Raw genomic sequence first — 24604 nt, 5'->3', positions numbered from 1 at the left:
GATTTCATATATAATAACATTGCAAATATGAGGACGACGTAAGATCGACGAGGGGAGATAGAAATCTCGTAATCTACAAGCACGAACGGTTGATTCTCCTCGATTAAGCGATTATTTGCTTACGAAACAATGAATCCTGAAAATTCGTAAGAGTTTGCATGAGTGGATACTTCGGGATTGTCCGTAGTCACGATTTCACTCGTGTCTGACCATGCACCGCCGTAACCACTTTGCTTATATTTCCTGACTTCCTCCTCGTGCTTTAACTCGTCCGGCTTTCCTGCATCGGTCGATTTTTTTTCTTCCGTCTTTTATGTATCTTTATTTACATAGCTACACGCGAATCCTACGAAAACAGTTATGACGTACGATCAATTATTCCACTTCATTATTATTATCGTCGTTAATTACGTCGTAGATAAAACGTGTCCGCAAAAAACCTTTTTATGCTGGCTTCGAAAATAATTAAGCCAAAAATGAATTATTCATAACGAACTTTGAATCACAATAGAAATGAAAACCCTCAAGAGTGCCCCGTTAAGGGGTTAAGCCACTGTAGAATTTTTGAAAAATTTTTTTTACTTTTAAATAACCGGAAAATTCAATTTTTAATGAACAAATTTTAGTGATTAATGAATTGATGATAGAATAATCAAATTTTATAATAAACAACTTTTATTTTGTAAACTTTTTTTTTATTCCAGATTAAAAATCGTTACACTGGAACGGCTCTGCTGCCCTGATTTTTCAATATTTTCCAATGACCATTTTTTCTTGTAAAGCTAAATGCATCTTCAACGACTCCCCACAATGTTTCTCCCAAAAAAAATGGTCTAAACCCCGTTTTTTGAGGCCGTTTCAGTGGTTTGACCCCTCAGAAGTGGCAAGGGCTCCAAAACTTCTGATTCTGGATCTAAATTTTCCCATCGAATCTCAAACTCTCTTCGAATCCTGATGTAAATATTTTGTCATCCCTTTCGAAGCTAATCAGATTATGTCGGAGAGCTCATAAAAGTAAGTTTGCTCAGCATGAGAGTTGGAAAAGAAAAAGCGTTTTAACAGGAAACGAATAAGCAGGAGTTTGTCGTTGGACGAATGAAGTGGATACGTACGCGAACGAAATCCACGTGTAGATTATAGTCCACTTTCGAGGCTGTACAGTGGATAGGAGAGCAGGCACTTGATGCTAACGGTACACGAATTATATTCGAGAAAGTGAAGAGGCGTCGTCGAAAAAGAAGAGGAAGGAACACACTCTCGCGTCGCCAGCCTCCTCTCACCTCTTGTGCTTGTTTTAACCGAGCTGGGCTACTGCGAGCAGCACCGCGTTCAAACCAAGAGAGGGATGAACGCAGGGGCGAGAGTTCACTCTCTCTTTATTCCTCTCGGCTTGAAACCCCTCGCCGGAATATATTCACCCATTAATTTAACGCTGGAGAAAGAACCCGTCCGACGAGAGAATGGCCGAGAGAACGAGGGGGGCGCGAGAGTTAGAGCTCTGGCTTTTGGCGAAATCCTCTGGGTGCGAGACGCCCTGAGGATTCGCACAGATATTTAACGAATGTAGAGGCCGTTCCAGGACCGATTTTGGCGACCGCGAATTCGAATTTTCATTGATCCACGTTAATTTTCATTCGCCGACGACCACAATATTATTCTCAATTTCATAGTTTTTCTTATTCGATTAACGAGATGAGGATTCGTCTCAACACTTTTCACGATCGCCGTCGAGTGCCGGGACATGCCTTTTCAGGGTTTTTGTAACCGATTTTTACAATCGTGTTCGCGCGCTGTCCTCCAGTTTAACCGAATTTTCTGGCTAAAGGGTTAGAGATATCAGGAAATTTGGTAGGACCAATTTTGTAGAGCAGCAAATTTCCTACAGAAAAGTTCCATACAACTTTTCTCTATTTTCAATATTTTCGGCTTGAGAGTTATCCGAAAACGGGCCCAGTTCCCCAGGCCCGTGTCGATCTTTCAACCCGTTTTCAGCTCTTCACTCTCAACTGAGATTGAAAAATAATCCCCGAATAATTCGATACCAAGAGCTCGCAACAAGAAACAGGCAAAAGGAGATAAATTTTAATAATTATCAAAATTCCAATGAAATAACGTGAAAAAGTTGAAGTAAAGAGAAAAACACGAAATGGAGAGGACGCGCAAATGAATCTACGACGAAATAAAATGACATTATTATACAGCCACACCGGTTTTCAGAGCTCACTGACGTTCCTACACCCACAGCATGCAGGGGATAGTGCTTTTGCCTCTGCCTCTTTCCCTCATCCCCGTCGCCTCTTCCCCCCCACTTAATCTCACATATAGTGTGGCCACTGCTGTGCATGACGACGAGTAGCCCACGCAACGCATTATTTCTTGTAATCCTCCACCTTTTCTACCCAACCCTTGGCATCCTCACCCTTTGCAGTCTCTCGTCTCCTACGCTTTCTCTTTTTCGTGTTTTTTCTCGCGTATTCTCTTGTGCTGCGTTTGCCAACCGCTAATGAAAGCAGTAAATGTTGAGTTAGTAATAATTATGCAATTATTGATTTATTCTCGTGAGACATAAATGCATTGAAATAAATCACTTTTTTCGCTTTGGATGCAAATTATTGAGAGCGGTTTAAACAAGGATTTGTCGCTGAATAATTTGGGGTACGAATCTCACTGTTTGGGGGAACGAAAGTGTGAAAATGTTCTCTTTTTAAGGCAGTTCGTGCACAAAATGGTTTTCTCAAGTCCTGAAATTTTTAGACAGCGTTTAAATGGCTAGTCGGCTGACACGCGTATCGGATTTTAAGGGGTTCATCTTATTGGTTATTTAAATAAATGTGAAATTTAAATAAATATTTAAATAAATATGACGAAAAAGTACGCAATATTAATGAAGTATGTAATGAAGGTCTGAAAAAAAATTCGAGACTTGGAGAGATTTTGTTTTTTCTTGGCTTGGCCCATTCCTGTCACAGTCTTCTGTCGTTTTATTAACACTTTTCTCTGGATTCACTTCCCTTTGTGTTTTCCCTTCGCGCTCTCTAAAGCGATTTTTTGCATAAAAAACTATAGTATTTTAGCCACGGATGAATGAAATTTCGGGTTCAGTCAGTGATGGATCCTCGATTAATTAATGGCTTGTAATTTCATGCGCCAAAAGATAAATAGAAAAATATTATTTACAATTTTGAATGAATAACTCTGACATTAATTTAGAGTGATAATACCTTAATTAGGAAGTTAAAACGACCCAATTGAGACACTCATAAAATACGATCCTACGGGCATGATCTATGTTAGTGCTCTCAAATTCGATTTCTCACAGTGACAGTGACAAAAGTTTTTTTTCAATTCGTTTTTGAGTATTTCGACGAGAATTCGAAGAGCTTTTTTTCGGAAGTAGAAAAAATTCGGTATTCTTTTCGAACGACGATGCCAAGTGGTCTGTCCATTGGAAAATTATCTGCTGAATAATTTCATAAATCGAGACCTCGAAGATTCGAAGAGCAGAGAATCAATGAATTGTTTCGTCGGTAGAACGCGTTGAGCAGTGAATAAAAGTGTGAAATATTCCCGATTAAGTACTCGTAGAAGAAAAAAGGAAAAATCGATCTTCGAGCTCGACAGCTTCGTATTCGAGGTTCAATCGAACGACAAAAAAATTTGAAATTAAACAAAAAATGTGCACGAACGCATTTCCCTATCGATCTCGAAACATACAATTTTTTTATTCCCTCAAGCTTTAAGCTCCGTAGTACTGAATGGGTATAATGAGCTTGCGGACGAAAAGAAAATGAAACGAAAAAATTCTCAAGTTCCGCTCGAATGATTTTCTAGGACGCGTAAAACCACAAACTCTCTGTACACGGAGAAACGGTTTCTTTCTCTCTCTCCCGCTCGATCACTCTCGCGCGAGTTCGATACTTATTTTCCTCGAGAGAGCTGACGTTTTCGTTCGACGACAAAAGACCGCTCGATTGTCAGTCTTTCTATACGGTCTATCGTCGAGCCAACTTCCGCTTGGCTTTCCTACCATTTTTCTCATATGCATATGAGACGTTTCACGTGGAATTCTCCCTCCGAAATCCTCGTGTTTTCTTATTCGTATGAATTTTTTTTATTGCTTTTCTTCTGTGGAAAAAAATTTATCGTTATTTTTGCTTATTCAAGGCTCGACGGATTTCTCAATGTTGTTTCACGTCCTTTCAAAATCGATCGAGTTTTTAGGACATTGTTTTCCATTTCCCACTCCCTTTGTTCAAAAATTATTATTATTATTTTCAAAAAGGATCGATTTTGGAATCACTAATTTATTTGATTGCCACTACTGAAGGAACATTTCAGGGGCCATAGATTTCAGTAATGAAAATGAGCTTTATTGATAAATATTAATTGGTTTTTACAAAAGACAAGAAAAATGAAAATTTTCTGAAAACTCGGCATGAAATGTCGTGTAGACGAGAAAGCCACCCTTCTTTTTCTCCTTTCCCTACTGATTCACTTTCAAGTACTATTTGGTCTTGCAGTCTTCAGGCTCGCACGTCCTTAAAATACATCAAGAAGCCCAATGCAATGCTTTTATCCCGAATCTTCTATCCACCATTAACAGTTTTTGAAAAAAAAGAAGGTTTTGCTTCTCGATTGCACACTTTTTAAAATGATTCGTTGACTTCTCGAACGTATTGAACGATAGCAAGTCGAATTTCATGCTTTTTTCTAATTTTGTATCCAGCTCATCGAATTTTGTAAGTTCAAAATACGAATAAGTGATCAACATTTTGAAGGAATCGTCATTATTTAAATCCTACTTTTTAGAACTTGAAAAGTTTCTATTTTAAAAAAACATATTTTATAGAACACAACAACGTTTTATTTTATAAAAACATTCAATTTCAAATAAATTTTAACCTTTTACAAAAAAGTTCGCATTTTACAAAAACTCTCTTACCGAAGAAAAACTATTATTTCACCAAGCATTCGCAAAGTGTTTGTCTTTTATAAAAATGAATTTGGAAAAAAATAATAACTTTTTATAACTTTTTATTAATTCATTATTGATAATTATAATTAATTTTCCGACAGGAATTTGGAAAAATTAAATATAAAATTAAAAATGAAAAATAATTTACGATCAATGGCTTTTTTTTTGTTTTCTCTCAGCATTTCTCTCGCGTAATAATCCACGAGTTTCCTCCTCAAGTTCTGCAGTGCTCGAGGCATAATAACAGATAAAAATGTTAAGAGACGTTACTCATTTGCGAAAGAGTAAACTTTCAAGGAAGAAACCGTCACTCTGTTTATCATGAAAGAAAGTGCGATCTCGTCATCGTTGAGAAAATATATGTGAGATTGGTAGGAATAATTTTTAATGGGAGATTTAACGCGCGTTACAAGTGTGCTCGTATGGCGGAACGGCAAATGGTACGGCGCGCGACTCTCCTCCGTGGTCTTGAGTCGTCATCCACGTCTGGAGTTTGCGTCAACATGTAGAATCTCCACACCGCGTCTCCCACGATTACCGTAAAAGTGCTCTTACATTTATTTGCATCGTTTCACGTGAAATCGAGGAATCTGCACCCACGTTTTACAACTCAAAAAACATGCTGGAAATACTGAATGATTGTACTCGATTTACATATTTTTTACATTCATCAACGTTCACTTCTCATTGGATTGTGAGTTCGGAAAAAAATCCTCTCGAATTGATCCAATATTTGGGAGAATAATTGTTCAAATGAATAAAATTTTATGGGAAAAGAATATCGAATGAGAGCGCTTCAAAATTCTTTGACAACACAATCGTTGGTTGACTCAAAATGTACGAAAATTCTTACACATTATTTGTCTTCATTTTTTACCGAATGAATTTTTTTTTAATTTTTAAAATTTTTAAAATAAAAAACTCTATTCAATTGAATTAAATGATAGATTTTAATTTAATTTTGATCAAGTCTACATCCAATTTGGAAATTTATTGAGAATATAAAAAAGAATTTTGATAGGTCGATAAGTAAATTGAACTAAATTTGAAAATATTCAATTGCTTTTATTTTGTTGATGCAACCGATTGAAATTGAAATGATTGAGAGAGATTTTAGAACAGGAAAGAATGAAAATTCACTCGATGATACGTCGAGGGAGAATGTTGGCGCAAGTTTGCCTATGCACGAGCAGAACAAACATGAGGTACAGCACAAGTTTGTAGAATACACACAGAATTGAGCTACAGTAAGAGATTTGTGTGGCGAATTTTATGACATTCCCTCGTCTTACGTCCTACTGAAGTCTACATAAACAGCGGAAAAGAGAGAAAAGCGGGAAGGAATGGATAAATTTAAAAGGGAAAATGGCCGAGTTGCTTTGCCATTTTATAGAACGGGGATTTTCGGTAGGCATTTGGGTATTTTGTTAGACACGAGTTTCGTTCGTTCACACGAGTTTTAGCAAAGCTTTTAATATCCAAGCGTGCTTGTCTTAGGATCGAGCTTTGGCTGGGTCCTCGTCCAGCTCTCATTCCAGTTTTTTTTCCCATTCATCCATCCTTCACGAGCACCGTGACTGCGGAGAACGCGAGTTCGACTTTCGCCATCGTTTGCAGTCCTGAAACTCCGTTTCCACTAATTTTCTGTCGATTTAAGCAGGTTCGAATCAGCTCGAGTATCCGAGGAGTTCAGGAAGCTGAAAATGCCGAAGCTCCGACTGGTCGATCGAGAATTCTCGGGTAAAGACTTTCCCGAAACATCCGAACGCCGAAACGACCAGCTGAAATTCACCGGGAGGATGAGCGTCTCGAGTTTGCTCACGAGATGCGAGAGAGGGCCAAGAGAAAAATGAAAAACCTTCAAGTTTAGCGCACTCAAGGAATTGCTGGCTGAGCGCCGGCAGCAGCGCAGTGCCGGTGCACCTCGGAGAGTGTGACTCTAAAAAACACACACGTACGGACTCGGACGTGTCCGTAATGCCGGTGGGAACGAGAGAGCAAGAGAGAAGTGACTCGGGTAATGGAAACTCGAGAGGGGAAAGTGGGAGGGAGAGAAAAACGAAAGTGAAGACGCGAGTTGCGAGGGAGAGAAAGAGGCAAGATAATGGAAGAGGGACCGTGACGAAGTGACGTGAACGAGCAGAGTCCACTGTCCGGAAAAATGGACTTTTCTATTGGAAGAATAGCTGTACACGTTGGCGAGCGTTATATTGGGAAGAAGCGTACACGCATTTTCAAGGTAGTAGGAAAAGAGTCCTCTTTCTTTCTCCGCCTCGTGTGTGAGTGCTTAAAGGAAAGAATAACTGGCCAGCAAACTCGGTATAAAAGGCTAGTGCAGCTGGTACGAAAGTTGCAGTTCTCACCTGACCGCCTCTCAATAAAACATTGACGTAACAAGATGACTCTTAAGGTAGATCAAACACGAAAATGTGTCCCTGTAAGCCACCCTGAGTCTGGTAGACCCGAACGCGGACTCGATACAACTTTCAACTTTTTGTCCCATTTTTATTGGATAAGAAAAACATTGTCGTATCAGCTCATTGGTTCTCGGTGTTCGGTGCTCCCTTTAGTAAAAGCTTCGACCCGTTGAAATCCCGCGACATCGGGTCCGAGGGACCCACCGTGTCACGTAATCAGGGGGCTGATAAAGTGTCGTGTTGAAAGGTCAGTACGAAGCAGTGAAGTTTTGTGTCGAGTCTCGAGCAGTGAGATGGCAACGTGCAAAAAGGGAAGTTTGAGGCTAAAATTAAGGAACGGAGACTGAGAAGTGTCCGGGCGATATCCAAGCGGTTGGCTGCAGATGAGAAACGTTCCATCAGCGAATTGATCAGGCTCCTGATAGAACTGGGGCGACGTATCGAGCCAAAGAAATCGAATGAACGAATCGATATCGCGAGACCGTCGTCGAGGAACAAAGAGAGCGAGGGGGAAAGAGGGGGGGGGGGGGCCGGGCGAGAGCTTTGCCAGCAACATCTGCAACAACAGCGGAAAGTCAGCGGATGAAATGAAGTTGTAGTTCAATGTTGGAAGAGCCAACATACGGGGGGAGAGAGAGTCCGTAATTAAAACCGGAACGCTTTCGCATCCGACGTTGTTGGCTCGTCTGAGGCATACGTGGGCTTCCATATGTGGGAGCAGGGAACCTCAGGAGAGAGAGAGAGAATCGAGGCATCACGTGCGCGAGGTCCCAAATACTCTTCTCTCTAACATTCAATGAGAATTCTCGAGCCGGTGGCTCGAGTCGCAGGGACTTTCTGACTGGAACAATTGAGCTGCCTTAATCACGCTATTTCCGGGGAGAATTCTTCGGCGAGGGAGAAAAAAATGAAAGTCTCTGGGATTAAAGTACCGGGTGGAATGACGCGAAACATGTGCCGAATGTGCATGGCTGCAACGAAGGCTTCCAACGACTCGTTCTCTCTTTGCCAATCCGCTCGATGCCGCCGCTCATTATTGCTTCACACATGATTGTTCGAAGTCTGCGTACGGGCTCCGGATGAGGAGGAAATGGAAATCGATGGCTCGTGCAGAGAGCCGTTGCTTTTGCCTGAGTCCAGCAGATTCAATGATTTTTCTTGCTCGCGATCTTCTCGCTAAAATTTTCATTGGGACGTTAGGATCTCGGTTTGGTCTCTGAACACGACACTTTGTTAGGAGCTTCTTTGGTCCGCGTTGCAATGACGTTTGTGCACGTAGTCGAACGATTTTCTGCACTGACCTTGACGAAGGTCAGTGCAGAAGACTCGACCCCGGACACTTGATCCCCAGCAGAAACGCCTGATTTATTTTTATAACTCCTTAAAATAATGTTTACACGTTTTGTCATCAGTCCTGGTTCACTTGGAGAACGCTCGTCTTGAGCTACCTCGCAGTAGCCCGAACTGGCAGGGCCGGTGTCATATCGCTGGAAGGCGAACCTCATCAAGATCATCAGCACAATGATCTCCACCTGCACGACCATCACGCATCGGTGGCCAGCTCCTTCATGCATTTCCACGGACCAGTCGAAGGCCCGGAGTTCGAAGTTAAGGTACCGTACATCATCCCTCACAGCAGCGAGCACAACCACCTGGTCCACGGTGAAGGTCACGAGTCCACCGAAGAAGCAGGAAGCGACCATGACTTCCATCACGGTTACACCCTCGACTACGTCGCACATCCGAAGTACAAGTTCTCTTACGGCGTCGAGGATCATCATACCGGCGACTTCCATGGGCAGAAAGAAACTCGAGATGGTTAGTCAAGGTCACACGTTGCTCAACGAACCAACAATTTGAGCCAACTTTGTTGGCTCATACCGAACTCTCGTTTTGACACATACTAACATTGAGACACTTGAAAATTTTCGCATTGTTCATCCGAATGAATAGTAATCATTCAGTATCCATAAGGTGGCATTGCTGATGTCACTCAGTGTATCGGACACCCTCTGAAAGATTTAGCAGCAACCTTAAGGGGCCCAACGACCCAGTCGAGTCGTTAGGAACGCTTTTTTTTGTTTTTCCCCCCTCCACGGTTAGGTAACATCATAAATTCTGTTTCCTCCAGCATAAACTCACTAATGCGTATCCGCGTTATTAATGGTCCAGGAAGCAGCGTCACGGGCGAGTACAGCGTGATGGAACCAGGTGGCAACCTCAGAATCGTCACATACCGCGCGGACAAAGATGGCTTCCACGCGGTAGTTCACAACTCCGGAAAAAACGATCATGCAGGTGGAACCTACAGTTCTGAAGCTCACTATGAGCGGCAAGGTCACCATCATCCTCATCAAGAAATTCACGTTCAGGAACAACCTCATCACGAAGAGAGTCATGGCGGACACGGCCTCCAGGAGTACGCGGCTGGGTACGGTACTCACGAGGCTTACAACTGAGCCCTTCCCCCAGCCCTCATTTTTCCACCCTTCCCAGTTCCAGCCTCGTGGAGCTTTTCATCGAGATCTCTTTCGTACCTGCACTCTGCAGCACTGCCCTTGGACCAGGTAGCTTCCCAGGAAGCGAAGTAGGCCTGAAAGCTCAAGATCCAGAATTCCATTGTTTTTCTTCATTCGGACGATTCCAAGTCCCAAATTAGTGCAGAGCTCGTCAAAACGGAAACTTTCGTTTCCACTTTTTTGCTTATCGCCGTTAGAATTTTTCAATCATTTTCTATCATATTCCTTGTCCGTACCAAAGTCTCTCGATCACCAGTCTCGTCAAGTGTCACGAGGACACGCATCGCACCGTCATCCTATGTTTGTATGTTGTAAATATTCGTTTTTGGTCGTAATAAAGTTAAACGTATCGTAAGAATACAGATTTTATTGGTCTCTGCGAGAACGTGGCGGACGAAAAAGCGTCTTGGGGCCTAGTGAAAAATCCTGTCGATCATGAGGCTGCGAAATGGGGGTTCGAGAAATTTCTCCTCCATACGCGAGCTCACAGCTTTGGTCAAGTCTCTAATCACTTCCGGGAGATCCACGAAAGATAAACATACCTTTTCCCATCTCTTTCTCTCTCTCTATCGCTGCTCCCTATCTCCGGGAGGCTGAGGTTGAGTACTTCAATCCGGACATATAACAGCCTCGGGACGATATTCCTGATGCTCAACCGTCCGAAGTCGTGAGAGCGTTCTCGGACGAACGACGAAGAAAAACATTCTTCGACTCAGCAGAATTTTTGTTGAATTGATGAATCGTGGATAACGAAATGAAATCTCGTTGCTCAACAAAAATCTGGAACGTTCGATCGCTCGAAACGTTGGCCCAGACAGCTTTTGCTCGGTACCACAAAAACATTTGGGGATCAACAACAGTCTCGTTGGGTCAGAGCGATTCCGTTTCGTTACTCTCGATCGAACAAGAACTTTGGTGAGTCAAGAGAGCTTCTTGAATGAAGACTCTTGGAGCATTCGAGTTCGGGGGAATCTGACGAAAATTTTGGAAAACGTTGACTTCTGTCGCAAGAAATGCCACAACGTGAGGCAACGATTTCGAATTTTGTGTTTGTTCGGGTCTCTCATATTTTTTTTCACCCTAAATATTTTTCTAATATTTCGAATGATTTATTTCTTTTATTCAATATTTTTCAGACAAATTTCCTATTCGTTCGGGTTTTCATAATTTTTCACGCTAAATATTCATCCCATAACTTCAAATTTCGTGTTCGCTCAGGTTTCCAATATTCTTCCAATAATTAAAACAAAAAATAGTAATTGGCCAGCAAAAGGGATTCAAATTTAAAAAGAAAGGGAATTTCGAGACTCGCTGGAAGCTTGCACCAGCCGCTTTGCTGAGGAATTAAAAACTCGAAATCCGTTCGATTCTTACACTATTTAGGAGCATGAATTTTAAGCTCTTTTTGTCAGTGCTTCTTTCAACTCCTTCCTCAGATAATCACATTCTGTTTAGACTTAACTTAACAAACATCGAGTCCATTCGGTATTCAGCATCAGAGACCGAAGATCTGAGGATTCAACCAGTGCAGTAATCATTGTTCAATAAGGTCAATTACGACCTCAAAAGTGACTCGACTTTGAACATCCGGAGCCGGTTTCGGACGTGGGCAAGTGAGGGTAAGAGGAAAAGGGCCAAGCGGTAGGACATGGATTACGTGGTAAAAGCTCTTCAATCGTGTCTGTGCTATGGCTTGTAACGGTGCTATTCACAAGCCGTCCCCACTGGGCTTGGGGATGAAGACCTTTTGAGAAGCAGCAGCATTCGGTAAGACTGTGCAAGGCTCGAGAATTCGTGGCGAGAATGAGAAAGGGTGCAATCGGAGAGAACCAATGATAGAGGCAAGTAGGTCAAGTATCATTTCACGTGATGTCATTCCTGAACAGGCGTTCCTTGTACTCTCTCTCTCTCCCTCTCCTTCCTGGGCACGACCTTATATAACGAAGCGTACATCGCACTAACCCCTTTGGGGCTACGTTAAGTCCTCATGATAATTACTGTATAGACACACTCAACGCTCGTTTCTTCTCTCTCTCTCGCTCGCTGTCTCTCTCTTGGTACATCTGAATCGGTGGCAATTTCCGGGGCGTTCTGCGCTTCGCAAACTGCTAATTACGAGGTAACACCAAGTCGTGCTATCGCTTCGACTCTGATCATCCATCCATGGCTCACGAATAAATGGCGTTCGGGTCTCAGGACGTGGAAAGGAAGTCCGGAAGTCGATCTGCGCGATGAAAAATTCATGGCTTTCGGAAATACGATGGAGGTGCGTAGAAGCTTGTAGTTAATTATACGTTGGAGTTTCTCCAAGTCGAAAAATTCAATCTCATATCGTAATCGAGATTAGAATAGTTGGAACAACCGTCACATCGTTCTGAAAGTACCTTAAATCATCTCGCGACTTTCTGCTCCTGAACGAAAACAGATTCATTCTGATCACACGACTATGTGTCCCCTTAAAAAAAAAGAACTCGTCGAACTGGCTGCTGCAGAATTGAAAAATTTCCTATCAATGCCACAAAGGAACTCTCACGAATGAGTTTCGAACCGAAACGATATTTCTATCGAACCTTTCGGCGAATCCACTCTTCCCAGCATTATTTTGTTACGTGAAATTTTTGCTCGAGCCAATGGAGCTTACATCACTCGAGCCTCGTTACAGTGGAGTTCACTAGTTGATCGAAATGCCCATTTCTGCAAGAGACGTTCAATGAGAAATAAATTTCAAACAAAACGTTTCAACTACGCTCAGGTGTCCATTGCTGTGTGCTTCGATCCATGAGACTGTAACGAATCCACTAGCCAATAGACGCAGTGGCAGAAACGGTCAAAGATAATCAATAGGTTTGCTGCTGGAAATAACCATTTGGGATTACCCACTGAGCTTATCCAGTGTTTAAATTCAAGCCAAACGCAGTCACGTGCCCTTTGACCATTCTTGTTTTCTCGTTCGTCCCCCTCCTGGATTTTTGTCATTTTATCGTTTTTTTTTTTTTTTTTTTTTATTTTTAACGATTCATCAATCTCCATAGTCCACTTTGCCTCGATTCGATAAAAATGTTGTCTTTTTAACTGTAAAAATACCTGGGAAAGTTGCTTTCTGTGGAGGAATTTTTTTGGGGACATTAGCCAGTTCTTGGGACCGTTTGGAGTTCAATTAAAATACGAAGTTTAGTGTATTTTAAAAAATTGTTATTAAATCGATTTTTCGGAGAATTTTCGTAAATTATTGAGTTTGGATTGTAATTCGTTCGCTAACGTTGGATATCTGGTTACAAAGTTTCATTGGAATAATCAAGAGGCAAAAACACAGCGGGTGAGGAAATTTCATTGCAGCAGCAGACTTTTTAAATTAACGAGATGGGGCTGGAGTATAAATAGTCATGACGACGTATAAGGCTACGAAATTAGTCTCAGACACCTTTTCTCTTTACTCTTTCGCTGCTCTACCCTTTGCTCCTGACGGTTGAAGCTAAGAAAAAATGAGGAAATCGTCCCGGACAAAAAGCTCGCGCACTTTTGAGCCAGCTCGTCGTTCGTTCGCTCTCCTTTCCTTTTCCTTTCTTGCTTTCCATATATTTCCACTTCGCATTCTCTTTCATTAAACCATTCCCAAGTCTCGAGACACTCGATGCTCAAGGGTTGACAAAGAATTACAACTTTTAATTAGCACCCTACCGCACATTCCACAATTAACTACGGACGATATTCAGTCGAAGCTGCAAGTACTTTTTGAGGTGTTGGAAAAAATGTCTTTTATTAATGTGCTTCCGGAAACGAACGAGAATTGCAGTTTTTTTGCTCAACCTTTTCACATGCTTGACTAATTAAATGTTTCCTAGAAATTCTGTGATTCGAAAATTTTTTAATTTTTCGAAAATCGAAAAAATTGAAAAAAAAAATTTCCGAAGGCAGTAGACTATGAAAAATTCCAAGTCTCGAAAATTTTGAAATTTTTCGAAAATCGCAAAAATCGAAAAAATGACCTCCCACGATGGGTTTCGAAACATTTTTGACGCGATTCTGAGTCGAATGAGACAAAAGTATAATAATGACCGAAAAAAAAAAATTTCGAATGCAGTAGACTATAAAAAATTTCGAGATTCGAAAATTTTTTAATTTTTCGAAAATCGCAAAAATCGAAGAATAAAAATAAACAACAGAATAATCATTTCTTTCGAAAATATGTCGAACTTTGTGAAATCATAGACGAAATAATCAAACTTCGATTTGAATTGAGCAACGAAGCATTCGAGGAGACAAAAACTCATGTAAAAATCGTCGAATTTTAATGAATATTTTCATTTTACTATCGAACGTACGTTGTTTTATTGCACATTTATTTCAACCCACGATCCAAACTAAAAAATACTGAAAACATATAATAAACTCTCGTAACAGATTTTTCGAGCAAACTTTTGAGATTCAGAACAGAAAGAACTTAGCCTCATTTGATTTTTTTCACGACCCTAAAGCGTCGATGTATTTTTATTGAGGATTTGGTTGAGATTTCGTTAGGCCAGAAAATATCAAGTGGAAATAAGTTTGAACGAAATTTCGACAAACGTGACTTATCAGAAAAGGGAGAATGTGGATAAAATAAGGGTGGAAATTGAGGGTGAAAAGGGGGTAGAAAGAAAAACTAGTAATTCTGGAGTTTGGAAGGGAAAAAGGAGGAAAAGGACTAGAAAGTGACTGCAGTATACGTGATCCAAAGTTTCTCAGGCTTTTTAATTCTCTCTCTCTCTCAGTCGTATTAAACGAAAAGTCAATTACTGAACAAAGTTGCAAGCTTCGTTGTAGCATTGCACAATGCAACGAGGGCGAGAGGGAGGACTGCAGCGTCGAAGGGTGGCTCCGGGCTTGTGCAGTTGCTCGAACCAACTACTAATTGTGAGTTTTGCCATGTAGAAGAGCCCATGCTCGTGCCCACACAACTCGAATGTCAACGTTTGAAACAAGCAGCTTTTCCTCGAAGTACAAAATTCTACGAAAGTCACGACGAGCGACACGCGTTTGGTCTCTAAGTCTTCCGGACTTTTTTCCTCACCGAAATTCCCACTTTTCGACGTACGTGTCCTCCCGGGAATGTCCGATCGGAATATTCCGTAATTCCCTTTGATTCCACCGGCTTCGAGTTCGAGCCTGAAATTATTATTCGTTTAGTTCGATCCTGCCAGTATAAAATTCATTTTCGCGAGATTCCGAATCTTTTTATCTCCTGTGAGTCAAGAAAAAGAGCGTTGAAGAGTGAGAAGCAAAGTTCAAGGTCAAACTTGTCCTTTGACCAATCACGCTTCTCATTCCTACTCGCCACCGCTCAATTTTTCTGAGGCTTTCCCGATCGTCGCTATCGGAAATGGAGGCGAGTGAGAGATAAGAAAAACGTAGGTAAATTCTCGACCACGTTCCCGCCTCCGGAAAATAGTCTTCGATTTCTCTGCCTTACGAGAGCACCAAAAACTCCTTCTTGTGCTCTCTGCTCGGTCCATCTTGCTGAGTGTCGACCAGACTCTCAGAAAAGTTTAAATGCCATATAAAACGGACCCCCGGTTCCTGTCAAAATTTCTCGCAACATTCCAACCGAAAATTCACATCCAAATCCCATTGGTACAGCAAGCCCGAAAAATCCAGCTTGCAGAAAGAATTTTTCAATAAAAAAACTCAAAAAAATACACGAAAAAATTTGAAAAAAATTTTCCAATAAAAGCAGAAATCTCTACACACCAAAATCAGTTTCTGCAGTCAATTTTGTGAGGCTTGAATGAAAAACTGAACAAAAGTGAGCCCACGAAGCGGATAAAAAAAAAAAGACACGAAAAAAAAATTTTTTCTTACTTACACGAAGTTTGGGTGCGTTTGACAAACTTCTTTGCATCAGTGAACGTCATAATTAGTAGACCAACTTTAATTGATGATTTTGCCCTACTCTCCGTAGGAACGACGAGCTAAAAAAAAATGAAAAATTGCTAAAGACTTTAGTCGACGTTTCAGAGGGAAGTGACGACAAAGAAGAGCCTCGCCCTTCGTCGAGGCTGGGAGGGAAGCGAAAAGTTTTATGTATCCGGAGGGCAGTCGGAAGTTGAAAATCCGAAAGGAATGAGGCGCATTCACGAAATATGAGATTGTTGAAATTACAGTAGAAATAACGGTCTAATAAATCGTCGTGTGGGTAAAACGGCATCCCTGGCTTTGTAAATGGTTGAAAAAAAGTCCCGATTATTCAGGAGCAAAAATCGGAGTGGTGTCCGCGCACCAGGACATTTATTACGTGCCCACAGTTCGCAACTTTGACACATTTCACTCGAATTTCCCACCCTTCATTAATCCTTCGAGCATCAAAAATGCGGCGATTGTGCCCGGAGCCCGCATGCGAGTGATGACAGCTGTCAACGATTAATGACAGCTGTGCCCAGATACTGCGCGACATTTTTAATGGCCACTGTGCGTTGGGCTTGGGGCTCCATTTCGGTTTGATGCTCCGATAATTGATGGGGTTTTCCAGAGGATTGATTCGAGCAAGTCCGTGAGAATTTTTATGAATTTTTTTTCCAAAATTAGAAGAATTTTCTAAAAAAAAACATTTCAACAATTTTCGTTAACTTTGGCAAGAAAATGTGACACATTTTTGCGAGATAAAACGGTCAAATGGACCAGAAATGGGTCGTCGGACTGCCAGGGGTCCATTTGACCCGGAACGGGCCATTCGAGCAGCGCCGTCCGTATTGCCCCTCTTCAAATTCTATGTGCTTCCCCCCACGAGTTTCCAGACTCGCGATTCTTCGTGTCACGCTTCTGCGAAGCTCACTCTCGAATAAACACATTTTCGTCTCCTCCCCGAGTTTTTTTCGTCCCCACGAGAAAGCCGGACGTGATAAGGGATGCTGAGTGAACGAAAGGCCAATCGTGGCTTCTCGTGTGCTGCGACTACGACGCTTATAGCTCTTCGGTTGCGAGAAATTTATTTATGAAAAATGTATAAACCTCGCGGTAGCTTTCTCCGGATTTCATACACTCAACCCACCCAACCCACCCCTTCGGAGCACGGAAAAGAGACTATGAATAAGTGTTCGAGAGTGAATGCTCGCTCTGGTTTCCAAGAAAAATATGTGAAATAGACTCGCTCACTTTTTCTCTCTCTCTCTCTCTCTCTCTCTCTCTGGGCCCAGGATCTTTAAGGTGGAGACGAGAAAAATTGGAAGAAGCGTGACAGAATGGAGGATGCAGAGAAAAGGCACAGAGATAAAGAGAATCTTCAATATCCACCGGTGCACTGTTCCATATTAGATGTGTTCGACCTACATATGCAGCAGAATGGTTCATAAGGTGACGTGTACAGGCTCATCGATTTGGTTATCTTTTGAAAGGCGTTCACTTCGTTATCATTGAGGGTCCGGAGCTGCACTGAGAAAAAAAAGTGATTGGAAGGACGAAATGTGGCATTACGTAATGAAATATGATGAGGTCGATGAATGTGGAACTTATTTTGTAAAATTCAATCAAATTATTTATCATTTTTGCGTTTCGAGTTAAAAAGTCGAGAATTTTTGATGTTTTTTTATTTCAAATCGATTTTCGTTGGTGTTGCTGCACTTGGGTAACCATATTAGCGCCAGTAGAGGTGTCCTTGATGTCTGAACTCTCCAGAACGCTGGCTATGAACTCTTTTTTCTTTCCCGGTTTTTCCGAGATGGCGGTTTTTGCAAAACAGCGTGATGCCAATTTTCATGATTTTTTTTCTCGAAAAGTATCAAGTTAACACAAAAAATGTATGGAACGGAAAGTGTTCAGAATGATCCAAAGAATACGTGTGATTTTTTTCAAAAATGTTCCAGCTACTTTTGAATTTTTGAATTTTTATAACTTTTTGAAAAATGTCAAAAATTCTGAAAAAATTCACACCACTTTTTTGGATGATTCTAAAAACTTTTCGTTCCATACATTTTTTCCGTACAGTTGAAACTTTTTGAGAAAAAAAAGAATTTTACACCAAACTGCAGATTCGTTATCTCAAAAAAATTTTTTTTCTTTTTTTTCTCAGTGTGCATCGATTCATAAAAATCACCACTTCGGTCCCATTCATTTTTCGTGAGTTTCGAGGTGCCAAATGATCGACCTTGGGCTGAGATTTATAAGGGTATTTATTATCGTAAGAAGCCAAATAAAGTTTCACGATTTTCGAAAAAATCTCGTTTTCTCGACTCATTTCTCCCCCCATTTGACTCCACCGAAGGGTCGTTCTCAACTCGAACGAGGAAGAAATTTTTCGATAACTATTTCGACAACAATTCGTTCCCTCCAGCAGCATTATTTTATGAAGCATTTCGATTGGTATTTTATCGTGAGAAAATAGTTTTAAGAGCCACTCGATTGGTCGTAACTTTAAGGGTTTTTAGTTTCTTAGAATCTCCGAAAAAACTCGAACCCCTTCGAGTCCACGCTTATCAACTTCCAATCAATTTTTCAATAGGAAAATTGAGATCCTGCAGGCAAGCTCTCTGGCCCCCGAAACTCCATCAGGGAAGCTTCACACCGATCTACGAAAAACGAAATCGCCGAACGGTGTCTTGTACTCTCGAATAGCAGAACTGAATGAGAATGAGAAAGTATATGGAGGATAGTGAAAAGAATGATATTTGAAGAGCGTTCAAATCTGAAGCGTGACGTTGCATATTGAAAAGGGTCTGTAACAGGGTCTGCCAACTTCTGTTCATCCATTTCGCTCTCCTTCCTCTTTTTACGTCTTATCCTTGATATCAACGCACGTACCGGCGCTTTGAACTGTGAATGAATGTAAATATGTAAACTACCTTCCAAAAGTTTCGAAATAACTCGCTGGATTAAAATTTTTATGCTTTTCTTTCATTTGTTGAGCATTGTTTTATTCAAAATTGGCGAATTATTTTGTCGAAACCTTCGAGCTCGTACAATTTTTCGTAACTTTTATTACGAAAAACTTCAAAAACTTCTCGAAGGACCTACAACTTTGAAGTGTGACGTCACAACCGGAAGTCGCAATTTTTCAGCAACACCACGGCGGGGACAAGCGCTTAAGGTGTGATTTTTAGATGTTTTCACGAAATTCCTGGTGTCCGATTCCCCAAGATCGAGCCTCGTCTTGGATTTTTAAGAAGAGCCGGGTTCAGGGCACTTCCCGTCGACCTTTCGTGCGTTTTGGTCGCTCAAGATTCTCGACGCTTTGCGATTTTATTTCCACAATGAAGAGACAATCTTGTCTAAATTTAGATGAGTGAAAGGTTCGTCGAGGTGACAAAAAACATTGAAAATCTTGACTTTCGTCCGACGTACCCCCTTAATTGGGAGACTTTTCTTCGATATTTGGTAAGTTTTGGACGACAGAGCAGCCAGATGATGAAAAGATTCTCCGACGTGAGGAGATGAGCAGGAACGAAAAGCTTGGAACTTTTGAACGTTCGTGTTTATGCATAGATGCATCGAGCTCTGAATCCCCCCTCGAATGTTGTCTCAGCCCTTTTCACGCAGTATTCTCCTCTAATATTCTTTGTTCCTCTCGGCCCATTATCTGCATTCGCTCTCAACAAGAGCCTCGTTGACTTTGGTCGCTGCCGAAAATTTTGAAGGTGTCAGCCCCCTTTATTTTGAAGGACGCGAACGACGACGAGGTGGCCGAGCAGGCACGATGGTGCGGGGTGTTAAGTGGCGTGGCAAGCTCTTGTTGAACGACGCTCGTCGTCTCTGTGCCCTCGCATATACATGTCCTAGTTGAGATAAGCACGAGCAAAGTGAACACGAGCTTCGTGCAGAATTTCTCACATGGAATAAACAAAGAAAGTGGCGCTTCGAAAGTGCGTCTTAAAAAGGGTGGAAAAGAGTGGAAAGGCCAAAATTCGATGGCGTGAATCACCATTGGAATGAAAATGGGAGCAAGTTTTGTGTTTTTAATGAATCTTCTGGAAAAATCTCCAATTATTTTTCATTCCTGAATGTTGAGAGGAAAAAATATGGAAGAATTTGGCATCGCGGTGCAGAACTCGAGGGACTCGATAAACCTTCCGGCTTTGTAGACGAACGGAAGGAGGGAGAAGCAGAGAAAGGAAGGAGTTGAATTATTGGATCGTTAGATTTGTGACAATTATTAGAAAAGCAAGACAATTGTGAAATATTAAATGAATCGGAAACTCCGATTCAATGAACGAGGCTGCCTGCCATTCAATGGCCAACGAGTATCCTTCCCCATACGATTATTTCGCGAAAGGATCGGAAACTGCCGAAGAGAATCTGAAGAAGAATGATTAAGGGGGAAGATGCTCCTGAAGTCTGTATTTTTACTTTTTTTTTTATGTAAAAATTTATTTACGCAACATTCATAACGAGTTTCTTACAACTTCAAACGAGTTTTTTTCAGAACATGTTTCTTTTTTTCAAAAATTTCAAGTTTATCAACTCGAAACTCAGCACAGATATTCTTTGACGGATTAGTCTTCGAAATTACTTGAAACATTGTTTTTCACAATTTTTTTGGGAAACAAAAATTGTAAGTTTTTTATTTTTGAGCTCAAATTTTATTTTTTTTTCGTAAAAATACGTAGATACAAATCGAAAGAACTTTTTAATGAAAAAATTTTGATTCGTCGATTTCAACTCACTACAAGGGACTGGGCATTCCACAGCTCGAATTAAAGGAGCCAAGTTTGAGCAGCTGTGGCGCCGCCATTTTTTTTTTAATAAAAAAATTTGTATGGATACAATCGAGCATCAATACGAAAATGTAATTTAATTCAATATAATAAATATTCTCAGTTTTTTTTTAAGTTATTGAAAAGCCTGTTGTCTGGAGGACCTTCCCCCTTAACTAAAAGGATGCAAATCGTATTTTCTATATCGAATGATCAACATTCGTTTGCTAGTGAACGAGGATCCTTTGGTACCGGATTATGTGAAAAGGAATATTTTGTGACTAGCGAGGTCAGTTCACTATGAAAGCTTTTGTTGTTCGAAGTTTGAAGTTTCTTGAAACTGCTGTACGTGAAAGAGCATTAGAAATAAAGAGACACGTATTTTCATTTTTACTGAAAAATTACCGGGGTGAAACCAGCCTTAAAAGTGAGGCATGGCTGGGGGTGGTTTTGCGAAAAACATTATTGCATTGCTTTCGTTTGCAAAAATTCATTGAAAAGGGTTTGAAACGGTCGACGAGAAAGGTCGTTTGATACCGTTGACCTGCAACCGATTCTGTCAAAAGTGCTTTTCAGTCCCAACCCCCTTCGCAGAATTCGGATTAACGAAATGGAATTCGGCGAAAAAATGCTGGTTTTTGTTCGCCCAGTCCATCGCCATCGATCCAGGGTAAGTGAATGATAGACAACACACGTTGACCTCACAAGAGAGAAACAAGATCAGAGTGGAAACGTGAAAAGCTTGCCGAATGGTGCATGGAGACCAAAAGCCATCCCAGCGCAGTACCAATTTTTTTCCAAACTCTCTCGTACAACCCCGAGAACTTATCACGAAGAAAATAATGCAAGAAAAAAAATGAGTGCAGACAAAAAAGGGTGGCGAGACCCTGAAGAAAAATTCCGTCGAGAACGTGAAAGATTGGAAGGTCCACTTGGACACAAGCCAAGTCTGTCATCCTTTCACCCTCTCTAACCTCATTGCCTCTCAGACGGACGGCACATTTTTCCTTTTTCCAGGCTGCCCTTCATCCTGACCTGTTATAAAAGCTTCTCCGACGATGCTGCGACGTGGACAAGTGCATAAAACCTTCGTCATACAAGCCCGTGTGCAAGCTCCCTTAATTTCAAAGGGTCCCAACTTCATCTACGATTGAATTTTCACTTTTTACTTTAATCATTGCTACCATTACGGTTAAAAGAGAAAACAACGAAACTAAAAAGCTTCACGACCCAGTTTCCAGTACGTTACTGAAAGGACCTGAAGACATTTGACCTCCTTCCCAGTGCCCTGAACACATCGTTTTTCAATACCATTAGAGAAATGAAGTTGTTGCATTATCAAACTCATTTTTTTATTTTGAAATCTAAAAATTTCCAATTATGAAATTTAAATAGATAAAAAATATCAATTATAAAGGCACAGAAATGCTTGTTGACTCTTAGCAAAAATAATCTTTGCATTTTATATTTTTTCACTGTGCCACTATTGTTTCCCTTAAAACCGCATTCGTAAGGTCTTTTCTTACTTAAAAAAAAACAGATTAAAATTTCAGAATCATTATATATAAATAGCTATAGTGGGTATCACACGATTATTTCCATATTCAAAATTGGCAAAATGGCGGATATTCAAAAAAGAATGGTTTTTAGAAAAAAAGAAATAATAAATATTAAAATTTTTTATACGCGTTGCTACAGTTATAAAAAATATGAATAAAAACGACCGTTTTTTGATAATTATAAAAAAAGATGCTTCGAGTTACTACATGTTAAAATAATTTCATTCTGCTAGAAATTTATTCGCAGCTTCTCTTTGATCCATGAAAAAATCTTCTGCTGAATAGTTTCCATTGTTGAATACTCGAGTTTTCTTTCCGTAGCAAGCATTGTAGGACAAAGTGTTTGGGAAACAGCCTCAAGGTGTACCTGTGTACTCGAGCAGTGTTCGATCTCGAGGAAGAGTCGTTCCTTCTTGAAAATACCTGGTGACGACGTTCCTGTTGATATTTACGACGTGTGAAACGTTTTACGAGGACCGAGTAGTCGGATTCCTGTCTCCGTTGGACCCTCGTTCGTTCACGAGAGTCCGGAACATCTTTCCATTACACTCACCCCCCTGGAGGAGGCGAACGAATGTGCAAAGAAGAACAAAAACAACCGCAACAACAACAACAACAACAACAGAGCCGACACTTGCAGTGAGCAGACTCGCTTCTTTCTTCCGCAGCCATAATCGGCTCTCATTCGTTCTTCGCTGCTTTTTCAGCCCGAAAATCCTCACGCGATGCGCGCGCTTTGTTGAAGTCTCGATAAATTAGAAACCGAATGGGGCTCTAGAAGGCGTCCAGGATCCACGAGAGTCATAGATACACAGATAAATATCTAGTTCGAATAGAAAAGAGGGGAGGGAGCCAACCGCGTCATGAGCCGAGAGGACTTTACGGCGGACCTCTGTACACAGGGCGTGTACGTGTCACAGCGTAAAATGTCCTGCCAGCCATTTTCAGGATCATGAGAACAGCAATGAAAAGAGAGCCTCGTGTTCCCCGGGCATTTGCACTCTCGCTATGTTTCATCCCGAAGCATATAATTACGTCTGGGACAACGGAGCCCACCTTCGAATGTCGTTTCGACAACGCTGAGTCTTTATGGGCTCTGGGACGAATAGGATTTCCTCTGGAATGGCGACGAACGACATCAGCGTGGAGGGGAATTATCGAGGTGGCCTGGTTCTGCCCTGCGGTGAGGCTCTCGCTTCGCTGCGCAAGAAACAACGTTCTTCGGGTGTTTAAGGAGAGCCGGCAGGTGGCGAGAGGCTCGTGAGAAAGTGCGACTTTTGTGGTGAACCGTAATGAAGAGTGTTGGGCTCGGGGAAGCCCCTTTGGAACACCTGGAATAAAAGAGTGACGACAACCACTCGACTTCAATGGGATTCGGAGCATTTCGGACTCCCTCCGCACCACTCGAGCATACAAATTGGCTCCAGGTTGCGATCTTCTGCCTGCTTCTGATGTCTCAAGGAAACACAAGCCTCGGTTGAGTCGTATCGGATCGACGTCGAACTCGATGTATAACGAAGCCAATCTTGGCATGGGATCGATGAGGGTTGACTTGGGACGCGACTACGCGCCGGGGAGGAGATTCAGTTTCTTGGAAGAATGGAGCTTGTAAGCCTGACATTTATTATCCTATGGGGGAACAGACAGAAAAGAGACGAAGGTGAACAGGCATACACACACACGTACAAGACCGAAATGGATCCGTTTCAATCACGGTACAAAAGAAAGTTCTGCAGGATTGTCTTTCAATAGTGGACTCTGAGCGCTGTCACTCCGGAGCTGTCATCGCCGGGGCAGCTCAACCGTCCCCAAGCAAATATTTCATTGCGGAATGTAAACTAACACATGGTTGATATTCAACTCTATTTGCTCCGAAAGTCAACCAACGCTCGACCGATTCGTTCTGCTGCGGGATCATCAATTCCTACGGATTTATCCTCCTCGCCTCCCACCTCCACAAACATTGTCCAGGACTTGCACACTTGCAATGCCTACGGTGATAGTTAGATTTTCATCCCCTTTCATCGGCTAGATATCGGAATAACGAGTCTCGGATTCCATCCCAGTATGGGACTTGATTGATTGCAAATGGTTAGATGGGAACGAGCTCGAGTCTCATCGACGCCGATGCGGTCTCTACGGGGTGTTACCGACGTGAATTTCCGATTTTGTTCACTTTGTTTCTCTCGTCATTGGTTTGAGGGGCCTTCGGATTGGGCCTTCAACAACGTTCGACATTCCCGACATTTAGTTGGGTCTGAATGATTTCTTGATAAACTTTTCGGACTGGTTAATGACACATTTGGACGGTGAGGAAAGAATTTTTTTATGTGAAAATACTGGATTTGGATACACACATTTGTGATGATGAAATTCTAGTGATTTTTGCTTGAAAGAAGCGACGATTGTTTTCACTTTTATATAGAAATTCTGAGATTTTTTGCCTAAAAAAATTAGGATTCATATTCTGATCCGA

The 24604-nt window shown here is 41.4% G+C and overlaps 2 protein-coding genes across 2 annotated transcripts in view; one reads left to right on the top strand and one right to left on the bottom strand.

The window, feature by feature from the left end:
• The window catches only part of LOC122418409 (uncharacterized), a 134002-nt gene that overhangs the window by 32706 nt on the left and 76692 nt on the right, over positions 1 to 24604 (bottom strand). The window lies entirely within an intron of this gene.
• LOC122418092 (histidine-rich glycoprotein-like) lies at positions 7332 to 10261 on the top strand. The gene is made up of 3 exons (XM_043432124.1): positions 7332 to 7385; positions 8805 to 9210; positions 9565 to 10261. The coding sequence occupies exons 1-3, from the start codon at positions 7374 to 7376 to the stop codon at positions 9849 to 9851; spliced, it is 705 nt and encodes a 234-aa protein (XP_043288059.1). The 5' UTR covers positions 7332 to 7373; the 3' UTR covers positions 9852 to 10261.

The sequence above is a fragment of the Venturia canescens genome, chromosome 11, assembly GCF_019457755.1.
Source record: "Venturia canescens isolate UGA chromosome 11, ASM1945775v1, whole genome shotgun sequence".
In the NCBI taxonomy this organism is placed as follows: domain Eukaryota; kingdom Metazoa; phylum Arthropoda; class Insecta; order Hymenoptera; family Ichneumonidae; genus Venturia; species Venturia canescens.
The sequence above is the reverse complement of the archived record's forward strand: the minus strand, read 5'-3'. Positions and strand labels throughout refer to the sequence as shown.